Below are 19,087 nucleotides of genomic sequence, written 5' to 3' on the forward strand. Positions count from 1 at the left end.
TTCCTCATTTCTAGCTGCTAAATGACATGAGCAGATGAAAATACATTAACTGTTATTTTTTTCGTGTGATTAATTGCCATGGGGATGTTTTGTGATTGCAAGTGGAAATGGAGGTAGTCTGTGCTATTCTGAATGGACGGAAGGATGGTCTATACAATTGTAAAAGACAAGAGTGGAGGTTCATGAGACAATCTCTCTATCAAGATCTGACCCACACTGTGAAAAAATTTGAGAACCCAGGTAGTAAAGAGGGGGAAAGGTGATTTTGTGCTTAAGACTTAGACTGGGACTTAGGAAATCTGACTTATGTTTAACTGCCACAGACTCCATGTGTGACCATGGGCAAGTCACTTAATCTTTGGGGACTCAGTTTCCCATGTGGAAATTGGGAAGGGTAGTCCTTAATGTCAAAGGGGTATTATAAGAAGACATTCAATATTTTTTGTGAGGTGCAGGGATATTGTGATGATGGGGGATGGATAAATTTCTAGATAGGAATTTGGCATGTGCTTCTAGTAACACAGTATGCAAGAATTTGGTATAGCATAGTGGATACTTTAAACTAAACTTCATAACCACTGATCAGAAATACATACCAGATCTGAATCTATTTCTCTATAAACTGAATGCCAGGCTGTATATGACAGCAATGCTGTATAATGGCAGTTCTAAACCGGTGTTCTTTTGAGCATACTGTACTGTCTGTGGGCCTGATCAAATTCCCACGGAAGTGAGTAGGAGTCCTTCCTTTTACTTTAATGGGAGTTGGACGGGACTATTGTGCTATAGATAAGTATGGCATCTCCAGAATGAAGTGGTCTCTGTTTAAGGAGAAGTAATTTAATCATTAGAGTTCTGAAAACTTTAGATGAAGTTCCATTCTCCTTTCCTACACCAATTGCTGAAGAACAAGAAGAGCCAAGCCACCTTTCTCATGTGTAATGGATGTGAACAAACCAGAAAAGAGTCAAATGACCATCCTTTAATTCAAGTAAATTTCTTGTTTCTTTTAATAGTTTTTAAGTGGATTTTATCAAGTTTAGTAAGACACAGAATGGTTTTTTTTGTAATGGTTTGTACAAACCATATAATTCTTTTGTTTATTTCTCTAAAACATAAGGCTTCAGTGCCCCCCAAAATAAATAAAAATTCATGCTGTGACCAGCTCTCATACAATAACAAGTCACTGTGTGCATGTGAAAGAAATGTAAAAATGATGGGGACGGGTTGGATTTAATTTCCAAGTTTCTAATGATCTGTTATTTAAAGTAAATGAATAAATTAGTGGGCTGGAGACAGAGAAGTTTTTAAGTCATTAAAAAGTACCTTTACAATTAGGGTGACCAGATAGCAAATGTGAAAAATCGGGACGGGGTGAAGGGTAATAGGTGCATATATCAGAAAAAGTCCTGAATATCGGGACTGTCCCTATAAAATTGAGACATCTGGTCACCCTATTTACAATGTAATTTTGCTTATACTAGTTTTCACTGGTGTTTCCACAGTTCAAAGTTATGCCAGTTTTTCAGTGAATGAGCCACCCCAGGAGGTGTAAGGTAACCATAGCAACCCCTATATTCCTCACTCTTGGCCCTACGTAAGGGGATGGCCGGGCAAAAATGGGTGCACCCAGATCACCCTTGCTAAAAGCTATCTCTGCAACCCCTCCCCAATTGACTTAGTGCTGCTCTGGCACAATGGAGGATCTAGCCCAATGTAATCCAGGAGTTCATAATCCAAATTTGCCCCACCATGAAATATCACATGCTAAATTAGAGTCCAAATAGTGGGGATTACATGCATTTAAGTAGAACTTTGATTTAAATAAATGTACCAACTTTTATTTAAAAATGTAAATACACTTAAAATAGAAATGTAAAGGCAAGAACAAAAATCTTTGCTATGCCAGGAGCTATCTGCACACAAATCCAGCAGTGTGAACCCCATGTGTTGGGGGAAAGCAGATACAGAGATTTCACCACATACTTCTCTCTTCAGCTGTGTTGCAATTGTGGATAGAGTCTGCAACCCTGCCATAAAAGGCAAGACTGCTCCCACATCTGTTGGTGAGGGAGAAGGGCCAGGGATCTAAAAGATGTCAGGCCAGCCTGTCAATAAAAATATGGCAATAAATGTGAGTGCAAATGGAATCGCTAAAGGTACCAGTATTGTTCAGCTGGAAGAGGAACTGGGAGACTTTTCTTATGGTGTTCACAATAGGACTGAAGACTAAGATAAACAGGATATACCTGAAAATATGATGTCTTCTCTTTCAGGATTCGAAAGAAACTACAGAGACTCCTACCCCCTTTCTGTACTCTTATGACCAAAGATGGTCCTACCCCAATACATACTCTTTCTCCTAGTTTTGGATATATATATTTTTTAAAGTTATTTATTTAATACGTTACATATTGATAGATGTTTTGGAGGAAGAGCTTGTGTGGGTTTATATGAACATCTGTGTGTACTTTTTTTTGGTTGTGATCATTGTGAATAAAAATTTCATTGTACTAAAGCTTCTAGTTATGTTTATGTTTGATCTTGCTGTATGTATTTTTCTATTCCCTGACAGCTTTTGCCCTCATTTATGTCCATGGAATCTGAACCTTCAATGGGTGTAAACAAATTTAACAGAACAAAATGTAACTCTTGTTTTAGTTTGGAGGCAATCTTTCCTAGATGCTTTCCCCTCTTGCAGCATTCCCTTGTAGTAGTAGTTTTTTCACATGTAAATGAGAGGTGACTACTTATACATGGTAGAAACAAGAATAGAACATTTTATGCAAAAAAGTCAGTACTGTCATGTTCTGGTATTACTCCTACCAATTTATATAGACAGAAATGGTAAAATCCCACCCTGGAACAAATCACAAGTCTAAACACATTTGCTGCAGGCAAAAATTGGCTTTTCTCTCCCAGCCTCCAAGGAAAAAAAGTGCTTTTTACCTGCAAATATAGGCTTTAATCTTTGCTGGAAAATAGAAAAAAGTTTGACAGAATTGCTAAACGTTTTGCTTTTCAAAAACGTTGGGCAAAATGTGATATTTGTGACATTTGTTTTGTTTTGTAGGGGATGATAATACTTACCCCACAAGGTTGTTGTGAGGACCAGATAGTTCACATGTATACAGAGCCTTAGAGGTGTGGAGTGTTACTGAAGTGCTAAACGTAGTAGTAAAAGTTTCCAGCTCAGTTTTCTCATCCATTGGTCGGAAAATGCAATACATGTAGTCAAGAACACTTTGAAGTCTCTATAAATAAGAGCCAGCTGAGGCATCATTTTCCCTTTCCTGGCACTTAACCATTTTCTAGTCATTGCTGGGTAAAACTGCATCTCGTTTAGAAATCAGTAATATTTAATTCCTTCTTGAGAGTATTTCAGAGAAAACTGCATGGTTACACTGAAAGAAAAAACCATGCACAGGAATTGTAATACAGAAATGGATTACTCAGACAGAAAAATCATGTTTTGCTGTTATGCATGCAAGCATTTGGTACTTATTTTAGCCAGTCAGGGCACTGTGCCATATGTTTACTGTAAACTGTGTAATCCTCCATTGTTCATAATTTAATGTGTTTTTTCAACAGACATGTTTTGTGACTGAACAAGGTGTTTTCTTTATTCTTATTTTAGAGTGCTCATGTATTAGAGCGAAATGTTTCTTTTGGAAGTGCAGACCCATCTGTAAGCAAACAGTTGCTCGAAACTGAGTCTGTCTCTCTGTCTAAGGTCAGTGTGGGAATGGGATGATCTCTATGTGCCTGCTTTGCATGTTTTTTAAATAAATGCTTTAACTAGTAACTCTGTTGTGGCAGCTTTTGTGGGTGGGCTGCCAATTATGATGCAGTGCCAGTCCTACAGCTTCTGGTTCCCCAAATGAGACTAGAGTAAAGCATACCTTTAGCTGTCAGAGAAGAAAGTTTTTAATAGGGTTTACACTAGCAAAATGAAAGATTTGAATCCGTATAATGTCCTGAAGCACCTAGAAGAAGCATGTTATTAATGAAAACGCAGGATGCTTAGATCTCTCTTTCAATGGGGTGAAAGAGAGAGACATGGGCAATTTGGGGAAGCGTTTAAGTATAAGGAAGCTTGTAGTCTGGTGGTAGATTAATGTCATAACAATGGGGGGATAAGAGACTCATTCTGAATCCATGTTTTCCAGGGCAGCAGGGACTAAGATAGCTGTGGAGACAGCACACTGAGTCCCAGGGAAGAGAGAACCTTATTTGGGTTGATTTGCCACAGACCTCTCTGGTTGACTTTGGAGCAGTATTGTTGGGTTCTGGAAAGAGCCATATGCAGAACTTCTCATCTGGACGGGTAGTTGGCAAAGCACAGGTGTACTGAGAGTGTGTATGTGGGTAAAAGGGAAAAACTGAGAGGTGGGGTCTCCTAGTGCATCTTGTGTTTCATCCATTTAGGCCTGAAACTTGAGCTTCCTGGAAGTCAACAGGGTCCATGCAGATGCAAAGATCTGCCTGCACAAAGTTCAGTGATTATAAGATTCTTATGGCTGGGACCATATCTTCTGTTATGTTATTATGTAATGTACCTGGCACAAATTCTCCTCTTAACAAACAATACATATTAATTCCATACAAAACAGCTATTTTTTTAAACTGCACTGAAAAGGCAGGGGTGTTGTGGAGAGTAGTGATGTGACCATGTTATTAAAGATCATCTGCACACAGGAAAAGAGTTAAGGTTGCACAGGCAATCTTATCTTTGCCATTTCCTGACTTTGGAATGCTTCACTTTCCAATCTTAATGTTTTTTAATTTTAAAATGGAATTTCCTAGTTTTTTTTTAAAAATATATATTTTTTATCATATGCAACTATTTGCATAAAGCTCACCTGTGCATTCCTTGTATCCTGCTGCTTCTCTGTGCAGGGCTGGTCCATTATGTAATTTATGGTGACACTCTCATGGGACCAAAAATGCAGCTGGGAATCAATGTTAGATAAAGTGTCTCAGCCATATCATAGAATCACTTGAAGGCACCTCGAGAGGTCATCTAGTCCAGGCCCCTGCACTCATGACAGGACTGAATATTATCTAGACCAACCCTGACAGGTATTTGTCTAACCTGCTCTTAAAAATCTCCAATGATGGAGATTCCACAACCTCCCTAGGCAATTTGTTCCAGTGCTTAATCACCCTGACAGTTAGGAAGTTTTTCCTAATGTCCAACCTAAACCTCCCTTGCTGCAATTTAAGCCCATTACTTCTTGTCCTATCCTCAGAGGTTAACAAGAACAATTTTTCTCCCTCCTCCTTGTAACAACCTTTTATGTACTTGAAAACGGTTATCATGTCCCCTCTCAGTCTTCTCTTTTCCAGACTAAACAAACCCATTTTTTCAATCTTCCTTCATAGGTCATGTTTTCTGGACCTTTAATCATTTTTGTTGCTCTTCTCTGGACTTTCTCCAATTTGTCCACATCTTTCTTGAAATGTGACGCCCAGAACTGGACACAATACTCCAGCTGAGGCCTAATCAGCACAGAGTACAGCGGAAGAATGACTTCTCGTGTCTTGCTAACAATACTCCTGCTAATACATCCCAGAATGATGGTCGTTTTTTTTTTTTTTTTCCAACAGTGTTACACTGTTGACTCATATTTAGCATGTGGTCCAATATGACCCTCAGATCCCTTTCCACAGTACTCTTTCGTAGGCAGTCATTTCCCATTTTCCCCATATCACCTTTTGATCAGCCCATGCCCCTTTGTCTTCTTCTGGCAGCAGAAAGGGGGAGTGATGGAAGAATCCCTATGCTGACTATACATCATTGTAGAATCACTTGTACACTGGCGTGACTCTCACTGAGTCAAGATGGCTTTAGGATCAGATTATGGTGTTGGTGAAGCACAAAGAGATAGCTGCACTGCACTGACCCTTTTTATTTGCCAGTCTCTGACCATTTGTTTAAATGAATATATGTATGAGTTCTTGTTGAAAAGTATTTAATGCCAGTGCCACCTTGCAGATCAAAGACTTTTCCCTGCAGCTAAGCTTGTAAAGGAGAAATCAGTGAGGTGGGGATTAGTAGACATAAAGATATAGAGAGAGATTCTGTACTTACCTCATGGGGCTAATTAGTTTAAATTTCCCCCCTCAAGTGTTAGTATTTCTTATTAGGGAAGACCTTTTGCACATGTAATAAGCTCTTCTACACCAGGGAGAAAGGAATAATCATATTAAAATAAGGTGAAGTCAAAATAAACCTGGTGCTCTTCAAAACTTCTTACAGGCAAGAAGAGAGAACACTGGGAAAATGTGAGTTATGGCTTCTGGAGACAACACTAAATTGTCTATGCACTTGCATGGGCATTTGATATAGTTATTACTTTATTGTTTAGACGTGTTTCTAGCGACCCCTTTCTCAAATCAAAAATTTTTGTGATCCCCTTATGGTTACTATGAAAGTAAGCATCGGTGGTAAAAAGCTTATCTAATATAATTTGTTGTGTGTGTTTCAAGAGGTAGACTGAATACTCAACCTTGAAGGTTGAGGGTGTCCAGGGGTGGGGTGAGAGGGGGAGGATGAGAGTGGGGTTTTCTTTGCTTCAAGTTGTAATACATTTTTCAGTGTCTCCCAACCCCCCAATTGCCTTTTTTGTCCCTCCAGAGGTTGCAGCATACCATTTTTTTTTTTTTTTTTAAATGGAGATATCCATCTCCTAGAACTGGAAGGGACCTTGAAAGGTCATCAAGTCCAGCCCCCTGCCTTCACTAGCAGGACCAAGTACTGATTTTGCCCCAGATCCCCAAGTGGCCCCCTCAAGGATTGAACTCACAACCCTGGGTTTAGCAGGCCAATGCTCAAACCACTGATCTATCCCTCCCCACCAGTTGAGAAACACTGGTGTGGAGCCATGAGAAATAGTATTGGTGAGCACATTATTATTCAGGAACAAGTAGCTTTTTAAACTGGAGCAGACTTTTGTTGACCAGAGTGGCAGCAAAGGGGTATAAATAAGGGCAAAACTGTTTTGTATAGGCACCTTATACTTCCGTTGCTGTCTTCCTCTTCAACATATTAAGCCATAATTTTGGCTTGAGTCGTACTTCCTTGTAATTCCTGATGGCTGCTAAGTGTGGAGAAAGTGGACTAAAGAGCCCTCACATGGGCACACGAATTATAGGGGACGTAATGGAGTTATACAGAATAGTCAATCATATGGAGAAAGTAAATTGGACACTACTACACCTCTACCCCAATATAATGTGACCCGATATAACACGAATTCGGATATAACATGGTAAAGCAGCGCTCCAGGGAGGCGGGGCTGCACGCTCCGGCGGATCAAAGCAAGTTCGATATAACTCGGTTTCACCTACAACGCGGTAAGATTTTTTGGCTCCCGAGGACAGTGTTATATCGGGGTAGAGGTGTATTTAAATTTCTCATAATGCAATGAAGCTGAATGGTAGAAATTGTAAAAGGAAATACATTTTCCTAAAGCACAATTAGCCTCCGGGACTCTGTACCACAAGATACCACTGAGGTCAAGCACTTAGTATGATTCAAAAAATGATTAAACATTTCTATAAAAAACAGAGACCATCCACACTTACAGTAGAGAGGACTTTTAAAAATCATAAAATTTGGAAGGGATGTAAACTCTCATGCTTCAGGCCAATAACTGATGGGATAGGAAGAATGTCCTCTATGGTCAAGTTATTCTATAATTTGCCCACTTTTGGAGTTTCTTGTACCTTTTTCTGGAGATTTTTGGCCTTGGCCATTGTCGGAGGGAGGATACTGGACTGGATGGACCACTGGTTTGATCTATTCTATGCAAACATAGTGTTAATATGTACCCATAACTTGGCTATGAGAGTGCCTTGTACAGTTCTTCACACAATCAATTGTTTCTAAGAGAAGGAATAATACCAGGTTGTAAGTAGAGACCCCTGGTGAGTCAGGAAGTATAAATATTCTAACATGAAGACTATGCCCCTGACTCCTTCACCATATCTGCTAAGCCCTTCTACGTTTCCTGTTAGGGAGGGTGTGTGGAACAATGTCTACAGTTTTAATAGATGGTCAGAGTTGGGACAGCCAGCTGCCATCTTGCATTTCCCCTTCTGCTTGCAAATTTGTTGGTGTGTGCCCACTGTACGCTTACCCCTGCCAAACTTTACCTGATTAATATACAATTAATAAGTATGAAATGCCATTTCTTCTCTTAACACACAGTCCTGCCATACACAGGTATGAATCTGCAACCCAAAGTTCTTGGCTGCTTATAGTGCCAGATTTTTAAAAGAGCACAGCTTCAGTGTAGTTAGCTAGCGCCAGATTTCCAAAAGTGCTCAGAACCCAGTAGTTCCTACTTCTGAAAATCTGCCCGTTTATTTTAGTGTCTAAATGGGTGCTGAGCAGTTTTGTGTTCTGAGCACTTGAAACTCTGGGTCACGTAATATGAACAGTTTTGCATCATATATATATTATAAATTTAAAATATTATTTTTATACTTTTCCACCAGGAACCTGACAGCTGGGAAATCATAGAGGGGCTGAAAATAGGCCAGACTAATGTCCAGAAACCAGACAAACATGAAGGTTTCATGCTGAAGAAAAGAAAATGGCCTTTAAAAGGCTGGCACAAGGTAAATGTCTTTTGGGAGGAGTTAGTTAAGATCAGTTAATTATGTGTGTTTAAATCTTTGGTTTGTTAAGCCCATTCATTGTTAAATAATCAAATTGGTTGAGACAGGAGCATGTGACACTCTACTGTTCAGTTACTGGGCATGAGACTTTGATGATAAAAATCACTCTTGCAAGGCTACCTCTTGGCTGAGAAAGGATCATGTGATCATCTGACCTGCACCAAAGAAGGCTTAACACAGCTTAACCCTGAATTTGCAGCACAATCATGGGAAAGAGAGACAAACTTATTCCACACACCGTGCAGCATTTGGGCACTAGTTTGGTATAAATGTCTGCCTGGTTTGGCTAGTCTCACCTTTACAGTCAGAGTAAGGACATTTGCATTTCTGTATTGCAGTGAAATCTTTTCATTGAACTTGATTATGAGGCAAATCCTACCCCCTCCTCTGCAGGTGTAGTTGGCCCCACATGAAACAATTGGTGTGCAGGTGGGGTATGGTTTGGGGAGGCCACATGAGGAGTGTGCATATGCTGGGCAGGGAGGAACCAAGACCCAAAGGGGCATAGGAGTGCTAGGACTGTGGAGCCGACTCTGTCTCTTAGGGCTGGTCTTCACTACGGGGAGACTGACGCTGCTGCAATTGATGCAGCAGGGATCGATTTAGCGGGTCTAGTGAAGACCCTCTAAACCGACAGCAGAGCACTCTCCGGTTGACCCCTGTACTCCAGCAATCTGAGAAGAATAAGGGAAGTCGACGGGAGACATAGCGCAGTGAAGTAGCTGAAGTAGCGTAACTTAGGTTGATTTGCCCCCGTAGTGAAGACAAGCCCTTAGGCTGGAGTAAGCAGCTCAGAGGCATGGCTGCTTCCACTCCATGGCCTCCCACCACAGGAGGCAGCCTAATTACTCAGTTGTAACAGAGAGGATAGGATTTGAGCAGAGGGCTCACTATTGCTAACATTGCAGTTGGCACATTATCGTGCATTGTAACAATTCAAGTTTTTCATCCTACTTCACTTAAAATGAACTTTTACTCTGAGTTCACCATGAGTAGTTTGTTTGCACTGTAACTTATGCTTCATTTGGCTGTTCTCTTATCACTGAGATGTAAAAAACAAATAAAAGAAATCTCCTGCTAGTTCCTTCGCTTTGTTGCACCGATTGCCTGCCCACTCCACCCTCTGGTGTTTTTGCTTGCTGAGCTGGTGACTGGGTTCAGCTGTGAGATGGAACTATGAATGCACAACAACAAGGCCACCCGCCCAAAATCCATTCTTTCCTTTAATTAGTTTGGAGACATTGCTGCCCGTATTTAATTTTATTAGCTCCAAAATTGCTGTTACTGGATTTAGGTCACTATATTTATGTCAAAACAATTACCATCTTTCTGTTTGAGCAACAAGCCGTGTGCTGTAAGGACTGACCCACCTCTCTTTGACTCAGAGTAATTTTCCAGTACAAAATACATGTTGCTGAAAGAAACAGAAAGGCCTGCTTTTATGCACAGCTTTTTCTGGAAGAGCATTAACCATGTTTTTGCTAAGCAGTGTGGGCCGTATTCATAGCTGAGTCTAAAATGGTGGGTGTAAGTAATATTTTTCTCCTCCTCCCCATCCACTATATATTGTACTGACTTAGTCTCATTTGTGGTTACCAAAATGTAACTTCCACACATCTGTCCCTTTGAATCCTGAACACCTGTTCATCTTAGGTTTTTCTCCCCCCCAATAATGCCTATAAACATAGTATTTAAGTGCTGACACATCATCCTGAATTTGACCTACTGAAAGTAAGGGAGTTTATGTTGGTGTAACTCACACACTGAGGGACCAGAAGAGAAGAGTTTATCAAGAAAAACAACTAATGGGACATGTAAGAATGTATAGCATAAAGCAAGGCACCTCCTACTTCAATATGCACTAACTTAGGCTCCTTCACACCACGTTATATATATAACAGGGTAACTGGCTCCTTAAATGGAATCAGGCTCAGCATTCCTGTTCCAATCTAGTTGTGACCTAGTTTGGTGTAATGAGGTGAGCTGGGCTGCCCCTTGGCGTTATAAATGGGAGATAGCACAAAGGTGAGAAAGTCCAGATCCCAGAATTCAGAGAGGGAGCATTGGGAGTTTGGAACCTGGAGAGGGAGCTCAGACGAAGAGCAGAACTGGGTTGAGAGCTTCAGGGCGGATGCCCCTGAAGAAAGGTGAGAAGGAGAGAGTTCCTAGTTGAGGTTTGGCGCCACATCAGGCCAGGGCTGCCCAGAGGATTCAGGGGGCCTGGGGCAAAGCAATTTTGGGGGCTCCTTCCATTAAAAAAAAGTTGCAATACTATAGAATACTATATTCTCCTGGTGGCCCCTGTGGGGCCCGGGGCCTGGGGCAAATTGCCCCACTTGCCCTCCCCTCTGGGCAGCCCTGCATCAGGCTGGTGAAAGCAGAAGGTGGAAAGGTAGCCGGGGGTGGGGGAGCAGGGGTGTGTGTGTGTGTGTGTGTGTGTGTGTGTGTGTGTGTGTGTGTGTGTGTGAGAGAGAGAGACACTTACAACCTTGAATATACTGCTTGGACTAAGCTGGGGAATTCTGGATTATGACTGTGGTACTTCTGTAATCAATTAACCTTACAAAGTTCTATTTATACTTGGAAAGCATGCATAGAGTTACTGGGGACTCCAGAAGAAAGGGGAAACTGAGGTAGAAACACCAGTCGTGCTGCGGCCTGCCACTGGAGGACATCCCTGGTGGGGCAGCCTTCTCACTGGGGCTCTAAGAGAGTGAATCTAAGGTAGTCTAACCTTGTATCACCTCCAAGGGCCAAATTATCAGCCCCTTGCACATATTGGTGAACAGTTATATTAACTCAAATGGGTCTACACATGTGAATATCTGTTTATGGATGTGACTAAGTGGATCACAGTCTGGCCCTGGGTCTTTATCCCATTGTTACACATCACATACAAATACGATATTCTCAACTTGCATTCAAGGACTGGATTCATTAAACTGTTTTTCAGAGTGCCTACATGATGTGTCGTCTCTGTAAAAACTACAGTGTGCTGAGAGATAGTGAAAAATTCTAATGACAGTAATTGCAGCACACGGTACATCAGCAATAATACACTAACAGTTTACATTTGCTGTATGTAGCATATTTCATCCGGAAGGGTCTCAAAATGCTTTGGTAACTTAAGAGGTTCCTTTGTATAATTTGTATATTAGTTTATCCGGCATGCTTTGGCGTGAAATTATGTGGCTGTTTCTCTGCAATATTCCAAACTGCACTACAGTTTAGAATAGGAAATGGGAGGAAAATACTTTTATCCAGTGGAAAGTGTGGGAGAAATGTAGAAAGGCAGAATTACCTGCCACTAACATCTACCATTACAAAAAAAATTCCAAGGGGTCTTTAATGGCCATAATTTGACTGTATATCTCGTCCAATGAATGTCTCCAGCAACACAGTTCCCCCACATACCAGGTTGAGACATTGTCACCTCCTGAGTCACTAGCATCACTTCATGCAGCACTGTCATGAGGTACTTACAGAGGTCTCTGATTCAAGTACTGGCCCTGCCCAGGTTGTTAGATTTAACAAGATCACAACACAAGAGGTTTGTCATTCCTCTCTACTCCAGTTTCCTCAGAGGGCTTGTCTAGACTAAGATAAAAGATGTATTTTTAAAATTTGTTTTAACATGTTAAAAATACAACTTGCCCTCTCTACACTAGGATTTTTTAAAATTTGTTAGGGCTTTGCTAGATTAGGATCCAAAGGTGTGATGTTAGCACACATTAGTTAACATCTTTTAAAAGTCTAGTGAATAGAAAGCACGCTGCCTTCAACACATGCTAAGCTGGTTAAGATAAAGCCCACTGCCTCGTCTATGCTACAGTTTCAGAATGTGTTAGCTAATCCATTCTAACAACACATCTTTTATGATAGTAAAGACAAAACCTCAGAGTAGAAAATATTGTTCTCTGCCCATCCTCCGTCATGGGGGAGAGACATATGGTAGTGGAGTAGTGAGTCTTAGCATGGATCCCTTCCCAACTGAAGATCAAAGGACCACAAGAGTTAGGTGGTTCTACCTTTTGGTCTAGGAATAGCTTTGGGTTTCCTTTTTCCTGGATGAGGAAGCTAGAAAAGCCATTAATGTGGAATGTGACTAATGTGGGTGGGAAGAAAGCGATGGAGAGCTTGAAGAAACCAGTGACCTTTTTTAAAATGGTAAGTCAGAGTGTCAGCCCTATAGATCTCTCTGGACTAGTCAGAGAGCAGGAAGCTATCTTGGGCTACTGAGCATTCCCAGGGAAATTCCTGAAAGACCTATCTGTTATGCCTAGAAGATAATTGCTGCCAAAACAAATGAAAGCAAATAGTCAATTCAGTACTGCATTTACAGGCTTCTTTCTGGCTCCAGATTCTAACTGTAAGGTGCAATGGGATAACAAACTTGCTTTCATAGATGTGATTTTACATAGTTAAACTTGTATTTGATCACTAAGAAGAAACTGTATTTTTTTTACTGCAGCGCTTTTTTGTCCTGGATAATGGAATGTTGAAGTATTCAAAGTCACCAATTGATGTAAGTAAAACTGAAGGCCATTCTTAAATTTTGATTGAAAGCTTGGCCTGCTATTTGATTAAATCTTATCGCACTATGGATCCTTAAAGGAACATAAACTAGCAGATCATGGCTGATGGGCTCAAAATGGGTAGTGCTGCTTCCATGGAAGACCTCTGTGTGTGCTCTGCATAGATTTAGGATGGCTGGGGAAGACGCAGGGCTTAGGGACCACTGCTCTTCATGACATAGTCTCTTCACTGACTCACTGGGGCTATCCTGGTGAACTGATGTTGACTGGGTCAGCATTAATTTGCATAGCTTCCCACTTTGCTCAGTGACCTACCCCAAAAGATCAGGTTGAGCTGGTGGCCAGGAACACCTTTGGAGAATGGCTCATGGAGAAGCCAGGGTGGTGGCTGCAGAGACTTTTGCTTGGATGAACCTAACCTCCAATGAATTCATCACAATATATGAGTTTCCAGGCCTAAAACCTCTCTCCTAAAGGGAGAGTGGCAGGGAAACTCTGCAAGTGCAAACTAGAAGTTTCTAGTACCCTACATGGGAAAGGAAGATGTGGTCCATAGTTAAATGCATTGCTCATTTATATCTATGCTATACGGTACCTCTGGATTTATTAAACTACTGATGATCAAATCCAGCTCACCTAATTCATACAAGTGTCCCCATTTAAATCAGTCAGGGGCGTGAAAAAAAAATGTAATTAAGGCTATCAGAATTTGGCCCTTTATCAGTTATTTGCCATAGCAGTGGTATCTAATATGTTTACCATATTTTTGGGTTTACTGTTGTAGCTGATGTACAGTTACAGTATGATGGGTGAAAAAATTAGGGCTACATCTGTGACCATTGTAATGAAACTATCCCCTTACTTTTGTAGCCATGTTTTATTAAGATTCTGCAAATGTATTGTATTGATAATCTTTCTGCATTTAGTCAAGACTGTGTTCTATAGCTTTTTAAAAATGTAATACACTGTGGACTCCCCATTTCTTGTGACTTAACCAAATTTTTCAGACAAAATTCTGCCCTCAGATTCATTGTGCATTTTTGACTGACCGTCTGTTTTCCCACTGGGAGTTGCACACATGGACATAAAGTAGGTTATTAGTTGAGCTCTAGCCCAGAGCAGAACTCTGCCTGTTTTGACTTTTATGAAAGTACAGAATAGATTAATTAAAGAGTCATTTATTTAATGAAGGGCCTTGACTGATCAGCTGGACATAATTTTAACTCTTTAATTTGGTGTCTATTCTGTACAAAATCAAAATGAATCATTCTAAACTTAGTTACACTGTGGTGTGAGTCATCAAGGCTGTTTACTGGACCTGACTCTGGGGTGAATTCTTCTTGGGGAATGGGGCCCTCTTTTTCTCAAAACAAACCTAGTGTGCCATCTGATTTAGTACTATTTTCTCTTGTTTTACATTAAAATCTTCTCTAAAACAGGAAACAACTACATCAATATTATTTCAGTCAGAGACAAAAAAGCATTTGATATTACCAGTCTCTTAACATGTCTTCTGATTTCAGATTCAGAAAGGCAAGGTACATGGAAGCATTGATGTTGGCTTATCAGTTATGTCAATTAAAAAGAAAGCTCGTAGAATAGACCTTGATACAGAAGAGCATATCTACCACCTGAAAGTGAGTAGTATTGCAACAAGTTTTTCTTCTCTTTTCATTCACAAGGGAAATGCTTTAAATAATAGCTATGAAGGATGAAGGAAGCAGGATATCTTTATGAACAGATAACTGACAGTGGCCCTTCTTTTAGGTGAAGTCCCAGGATTCATTTGATGCATGGGTATCAAAACTGCGCCACCACAGATTGTACCGTCAGAATGAGATTGTAAGATCACCAAGGGATGCCAGCTTTCACATATTCCCGTCAGCCTCTACTACAGAGTCTTCACCAGCTGCTAATGTTGCTGTGTTAGATGGAAAGGTATACAGCATCCCTTATATGGAAACTCATCTTGAAGTTAGTGTAATACTTACAATGGGCTGGGTTCCCTAGTGGATACTGGTGGATTCTGGTTGTAAAGCTGGTGTAATCAGCCATGGAAAAATCACCAAAGTAGGCCACACTGGTCAGCAAGCATCTGTGGGTATGTAGCTGAAAGGTTCATTGATTCAGCACTTCCCTGTTGCAGCCTTCATTAGTGGGTTTCCTATAGAGACCCCATTAGAGCCCTAAGCTTCCCTAAAACAATTTACATACCCTGAACCAGCAGGGGTTAATTTGGCTCTTTATTGTTTCATAATGTTCTTCTTAGCAAACAATAATTTTTCAAGCTGATGCTCAGGAAGTTCTGTTTTTTTCAAGGGGACCTGTTTGGTATTCCAGTGTGCTGTGCTGAGAAGATACTTCTTAAGGACTGAAAAGTCTGTTTCAAATATATCATTTAAATTCAGATATAGAATTTAATTTCTGATTTAAAAGTTAGTGTGAAGATTAGGTTGATCAGCAAAGCATGGATCATAACAACATATTTTAAATGTTCTTGTTTTGTTTTAGGTTCCACAAAATAGCTTCCCATGGCAACCCGCCATACCATGTAGTAATAGCCTTCCTGCAACATATACTACTGGCCAAAGTAAAGTAGTAGCATGGTTGCAGGATTCTGAGGAGATGGACAGATGTGCAGAAGGTCAGTCATTCTCTTTCATGTCTTTCTTTCTAAAAGAGACTGTTGATATATTATAAAAAATAGTAAACAAAAAAGGTTGATACTTCTTTATGTTAATATAAAATGGCACAATTAAAATAATAAGCTGGTAACATTTAAAACTGTTCATTGTGGTGGAGTATATTCTTTGTCCTCACATTTCTGGATGTCACATTTTAAATTTTATTTTTGATTGTTAAAAAAAAAAAATCTGAATAACTATTTTTGGTAAAACAATTCCATTCCCCTTTTAGGGCCCAGTCCGGCTTCCATTGTCCGCAGTGGGAGCAGCAGGTGCTCAGCACTACTGAAAATTGGGCCACTTACTTAGAATATCAGGGTTGGAAGGGACTCAGGAGGTCATCTAGTCCAACCCCCTGCTCAAAGCAGGACCAATCCCCAGGCAGATTTTTGTCCCAGATCCCTAAATGACCCCCTCAAGGATTGAACTCACAACCCTGGGTTTAGCCGGCCAATGCTCAAACCACTGAGCTAACCCTCCCCCACTTAGGTGCCTAAATGGGAATTTAGGTACTTAACTTATATGTATTCATGCTTTGAAATTTGATCTCATTGTTTGTCTGAAAATTACAATGATCAAAACTACAGGAGTACATTTATTAAGATTCTTCATCTTTAAATACATGTAAATGGCATACTTCCATTTTTTACTTGTTTCATTCACCTCCATCTCCAAAAATATGAAATATAATTAAATTTGGTAAGAAGACAGGGAATTCACTCTTGTTTTCTTATGGTTTGTTGTTCTCGGTCTTATTTTTTTGCCACCAAAATTATGTATTTAAACAGAATCAAATGGCTAGCAAAGTTAGCTGAGCGGAGAATCTAATGGCTGGCAGAATTAAGTATGCAGTGAGTGAAATCAGTGGCAAATAAAGTTGATTGGCAAAATAATAGGCACTAGGGACCAGTTTCCAAATGGTGAAACAGGTTATCAGACTATGAGTAATGTATGTCAGATACCAAATGAAGATACTGAAAGAAAGCAGAATTTGGAGAGATGTGAGAAAACATAAGCCTCAAACCCTGCAAACGCTTACACATATACTTCCTTTTATGCACAAGCACTAGTGTTTGCAGGGTTGGGGTAATAGTTGCAGAGTGCCTAGTGATCCTACTAACTGCTGGGGCAGAGAAGATGGTGGCTTTATGCTGGTGGCAGAAGAAGAGGGTAGAGATCCAACAAGTGGGTCTGAGAGCTAATTGCCTCCTCCTCTGGTGCCTGTCTCTGTCCCTTTTGCAGAAAGATGAGGTTATCAATTGGTACATAATCCTTAATATAGAGTCTGGACTGCATGAAGGAGCAAATTCCAGTCTTGATTTCTTTGTAGTACTATAGTATAGACAATTGTGCTCTCTGCTGGTTTATGATACCAGAGTAAAAGCGGTCTCTCAGTCAAAGTACTTAATGTATTTTCCTTTTTATATGCATTAGATCTTGCACACTGCCAATCAAACCTTGTGGAACTTAGTAAGCTTCTTCAAAATTTAGAAATTCTACAGAGGACTCAATCGGCACCGAACTTCACAGACATGCAGGTAAATGTATTTGAAAACCTGGTTCGTCGATGCTCTAGTCATTAAATACCTTTGGATTTGAAACATTTCCTACGTATGGCAAAGGATGTTGCATGTTAAATCAGACTACTTTATGTTCTGGAATTTTAGTACTCCTCTGGTTAACAGGATAATTTAATAATAATGATTGCACCACATGTGTCAACCCCCCTTCCTCCCTCCCACGCACATGCCCAAAAAAACCCACCACGAAAAATATCTTATTGATATAAGGTCTTTTACTAATTTGAGGTAGATGGGATTACTCCTATGTTCTTTGCCGAAAATAGAACGAAAAATATAACTAAATAAAAAAGTATGCTGAGTGCTGTTATCGTGCTGTATATGGTATGTTTAAGTAGCAGTGAAATTTAAGGGGGTGGGAGTCCGAAACCAGGAAGGTATCAAGCACCTCCTGAGTAGTGTTGAATGCTCAGTGCCTGAGCACTCCAGACAAGTGGGAGTTCAGGATGCTCAGCATCTTACATGATTGACTCAATAATGTGGACAGTCACAAAGAGCTGAGAAGACTGATTCTGTTCCCACCAATCAGAGTGAGTTTGCCGCTGATTTCAGTCAGAGCAACAGCAGGCCCCAAATCGTGAAGACTTCATTCATTTTTTACTCAGTCCTTGCTCATGTAAAACTCCTGTTGACTTCAGTGGGGGTGAAACCCAGGCCCATCTGAACTCAGTGGGGGTGTTTTCTAAAGGTGTTTTGCCATTGAATTTTCTGGGGCCTGGATTTTGCTCTGGGAGTTTTCTCTGAGTAATGACAGTAAAAATGAATAAGAATGCAGGATTTTGCCCAAATATTTTGTGCTGACAAATAAAACATACTTAGTAATTTTGTTAAATATACAATTAGTTATGGTATAATGTTTGTCTCTAGTGCTTAGTAGTCTTGTTTTAATTATCCTGTGGCTAACTTTGTAGGTAGATCAACAAAGTGAGCACCAGAGTTTCCATTCTGTCCTTACTCTCCTATATATTGATGTTTAACATTATGATTCTTTACTAACTGCTGTCCTATCTGTGTCAACTTAATAGTGCTTTGTTGCTTTTAACTATTTGTGTAATGTAGGCTAACTGTGTAGATATTTCAAAGAAAGACAAGCGGGTCACAAGACGATGGAGAACAAAAAGTGTCAGCAAAGATGCAAAAATACAACTTCAGGTACTGAATTCGTATTGTTTGCCTTTCCATTGTACTTTCAGATTAACATGTATATGAAAGCAATTGTATAAAATAATCAGTACATTGAATCCTGATGGTTTGATTTCAAGCCTGAGTTGGTTATTTAAACCCTAGATAAGATAGTGAGAAATATATTGGTTTTACTCTCATTGATAAGAAGACATTGCCAAGTAGAGAAAGGTGGAGGGATTGAGTGCCAGTGTCAGTTAGGATACAAAGAAGGCAATATGTATATAATGCTCAGCATATTAAGTATGTAGCTGCTATGGAGGGCGGTTGATCTGGAGGCACTGAGATAAAAACAGAAGACAAGAATAGAATACACAACAAATGCAGCCCTCTTAGGCCATGTCTGCAGGGAGCTTTACCAGTGGGACTTTCCCCCTCAAAGTTCCCTAGTTGTAGAAAAGACCATTCTGTGAATTCT

At 40.2% G+C, this 19,087-nt stretch overlaps 1 protein-coding gene across 9 annotated transcripts in view; it reads left to right on the plus strand.

Annotated features, from left to right (window-relative positions):
- OSBPL6 (oxysterol binding protein like 6) overlaps positions 1 to 19,087 on the plus strand; it is a 203,203-nt gene that overhangs the window by 106,467 nt on the left and 77,649 nt on the right. For 6 of the 9 annotated variants that reach the window (XM_065560806.1, XM_065560808.1, XM_005300469.5 and 3 more), the window contains exons 3-10: positions 3,638 to 3,733; positions 8,506 to 8,628; positions 13,160 to 13,213; positions 14,747 to 14,860; positions 14,991 to 15,161; positions 15,735 to 15,867; positions 17,342 to 17,445; positions 18,547 to 18,639. In XM_065560806.1, coding sequence (XP_065416878.1) covers positions 3,638 to 3,733; positions 8,506 to 8,628; positions 13,160 to 13,213; positions 14,747 to 14,860; positions 14,991 to 15,161; positions 15,735 to 15,867; positions 17,342 to 17,445; positions 18,547 to 18,639 — 888 coding nt within the window. The remainder of the gene's footprint in view (positions 1 to 3,637; positions 3,734 to 8,505; positions 8,629 to 13,159; positions 13,214 to 14,746; positions 14,861 to 14,990; positions 15,162 to 15,734; positions 15,868 to 17,341; positions 17,446 to 18,546; positions 18,640 to 19,087) is intronic. The other 3 variants (XM_042860680.2, XM_042860682.2, XM_042860684.2) reach the window with 1 other exon arrangement.

The sequence above is a fragment of the Chrysemys picta genome, chromosome 11, assembly GCF_011386835.1.
Source record: "Chrysemys picta bellii isolate R12L10 chromosome 11, ASM1138683v2, whole genome shotgun sequence".
Classification (NCBI taxonomy): Eukaryota; Metazoa; Chordata; order Testudines; family Emydidae; genus Chrysemys; species Chrysemys picta.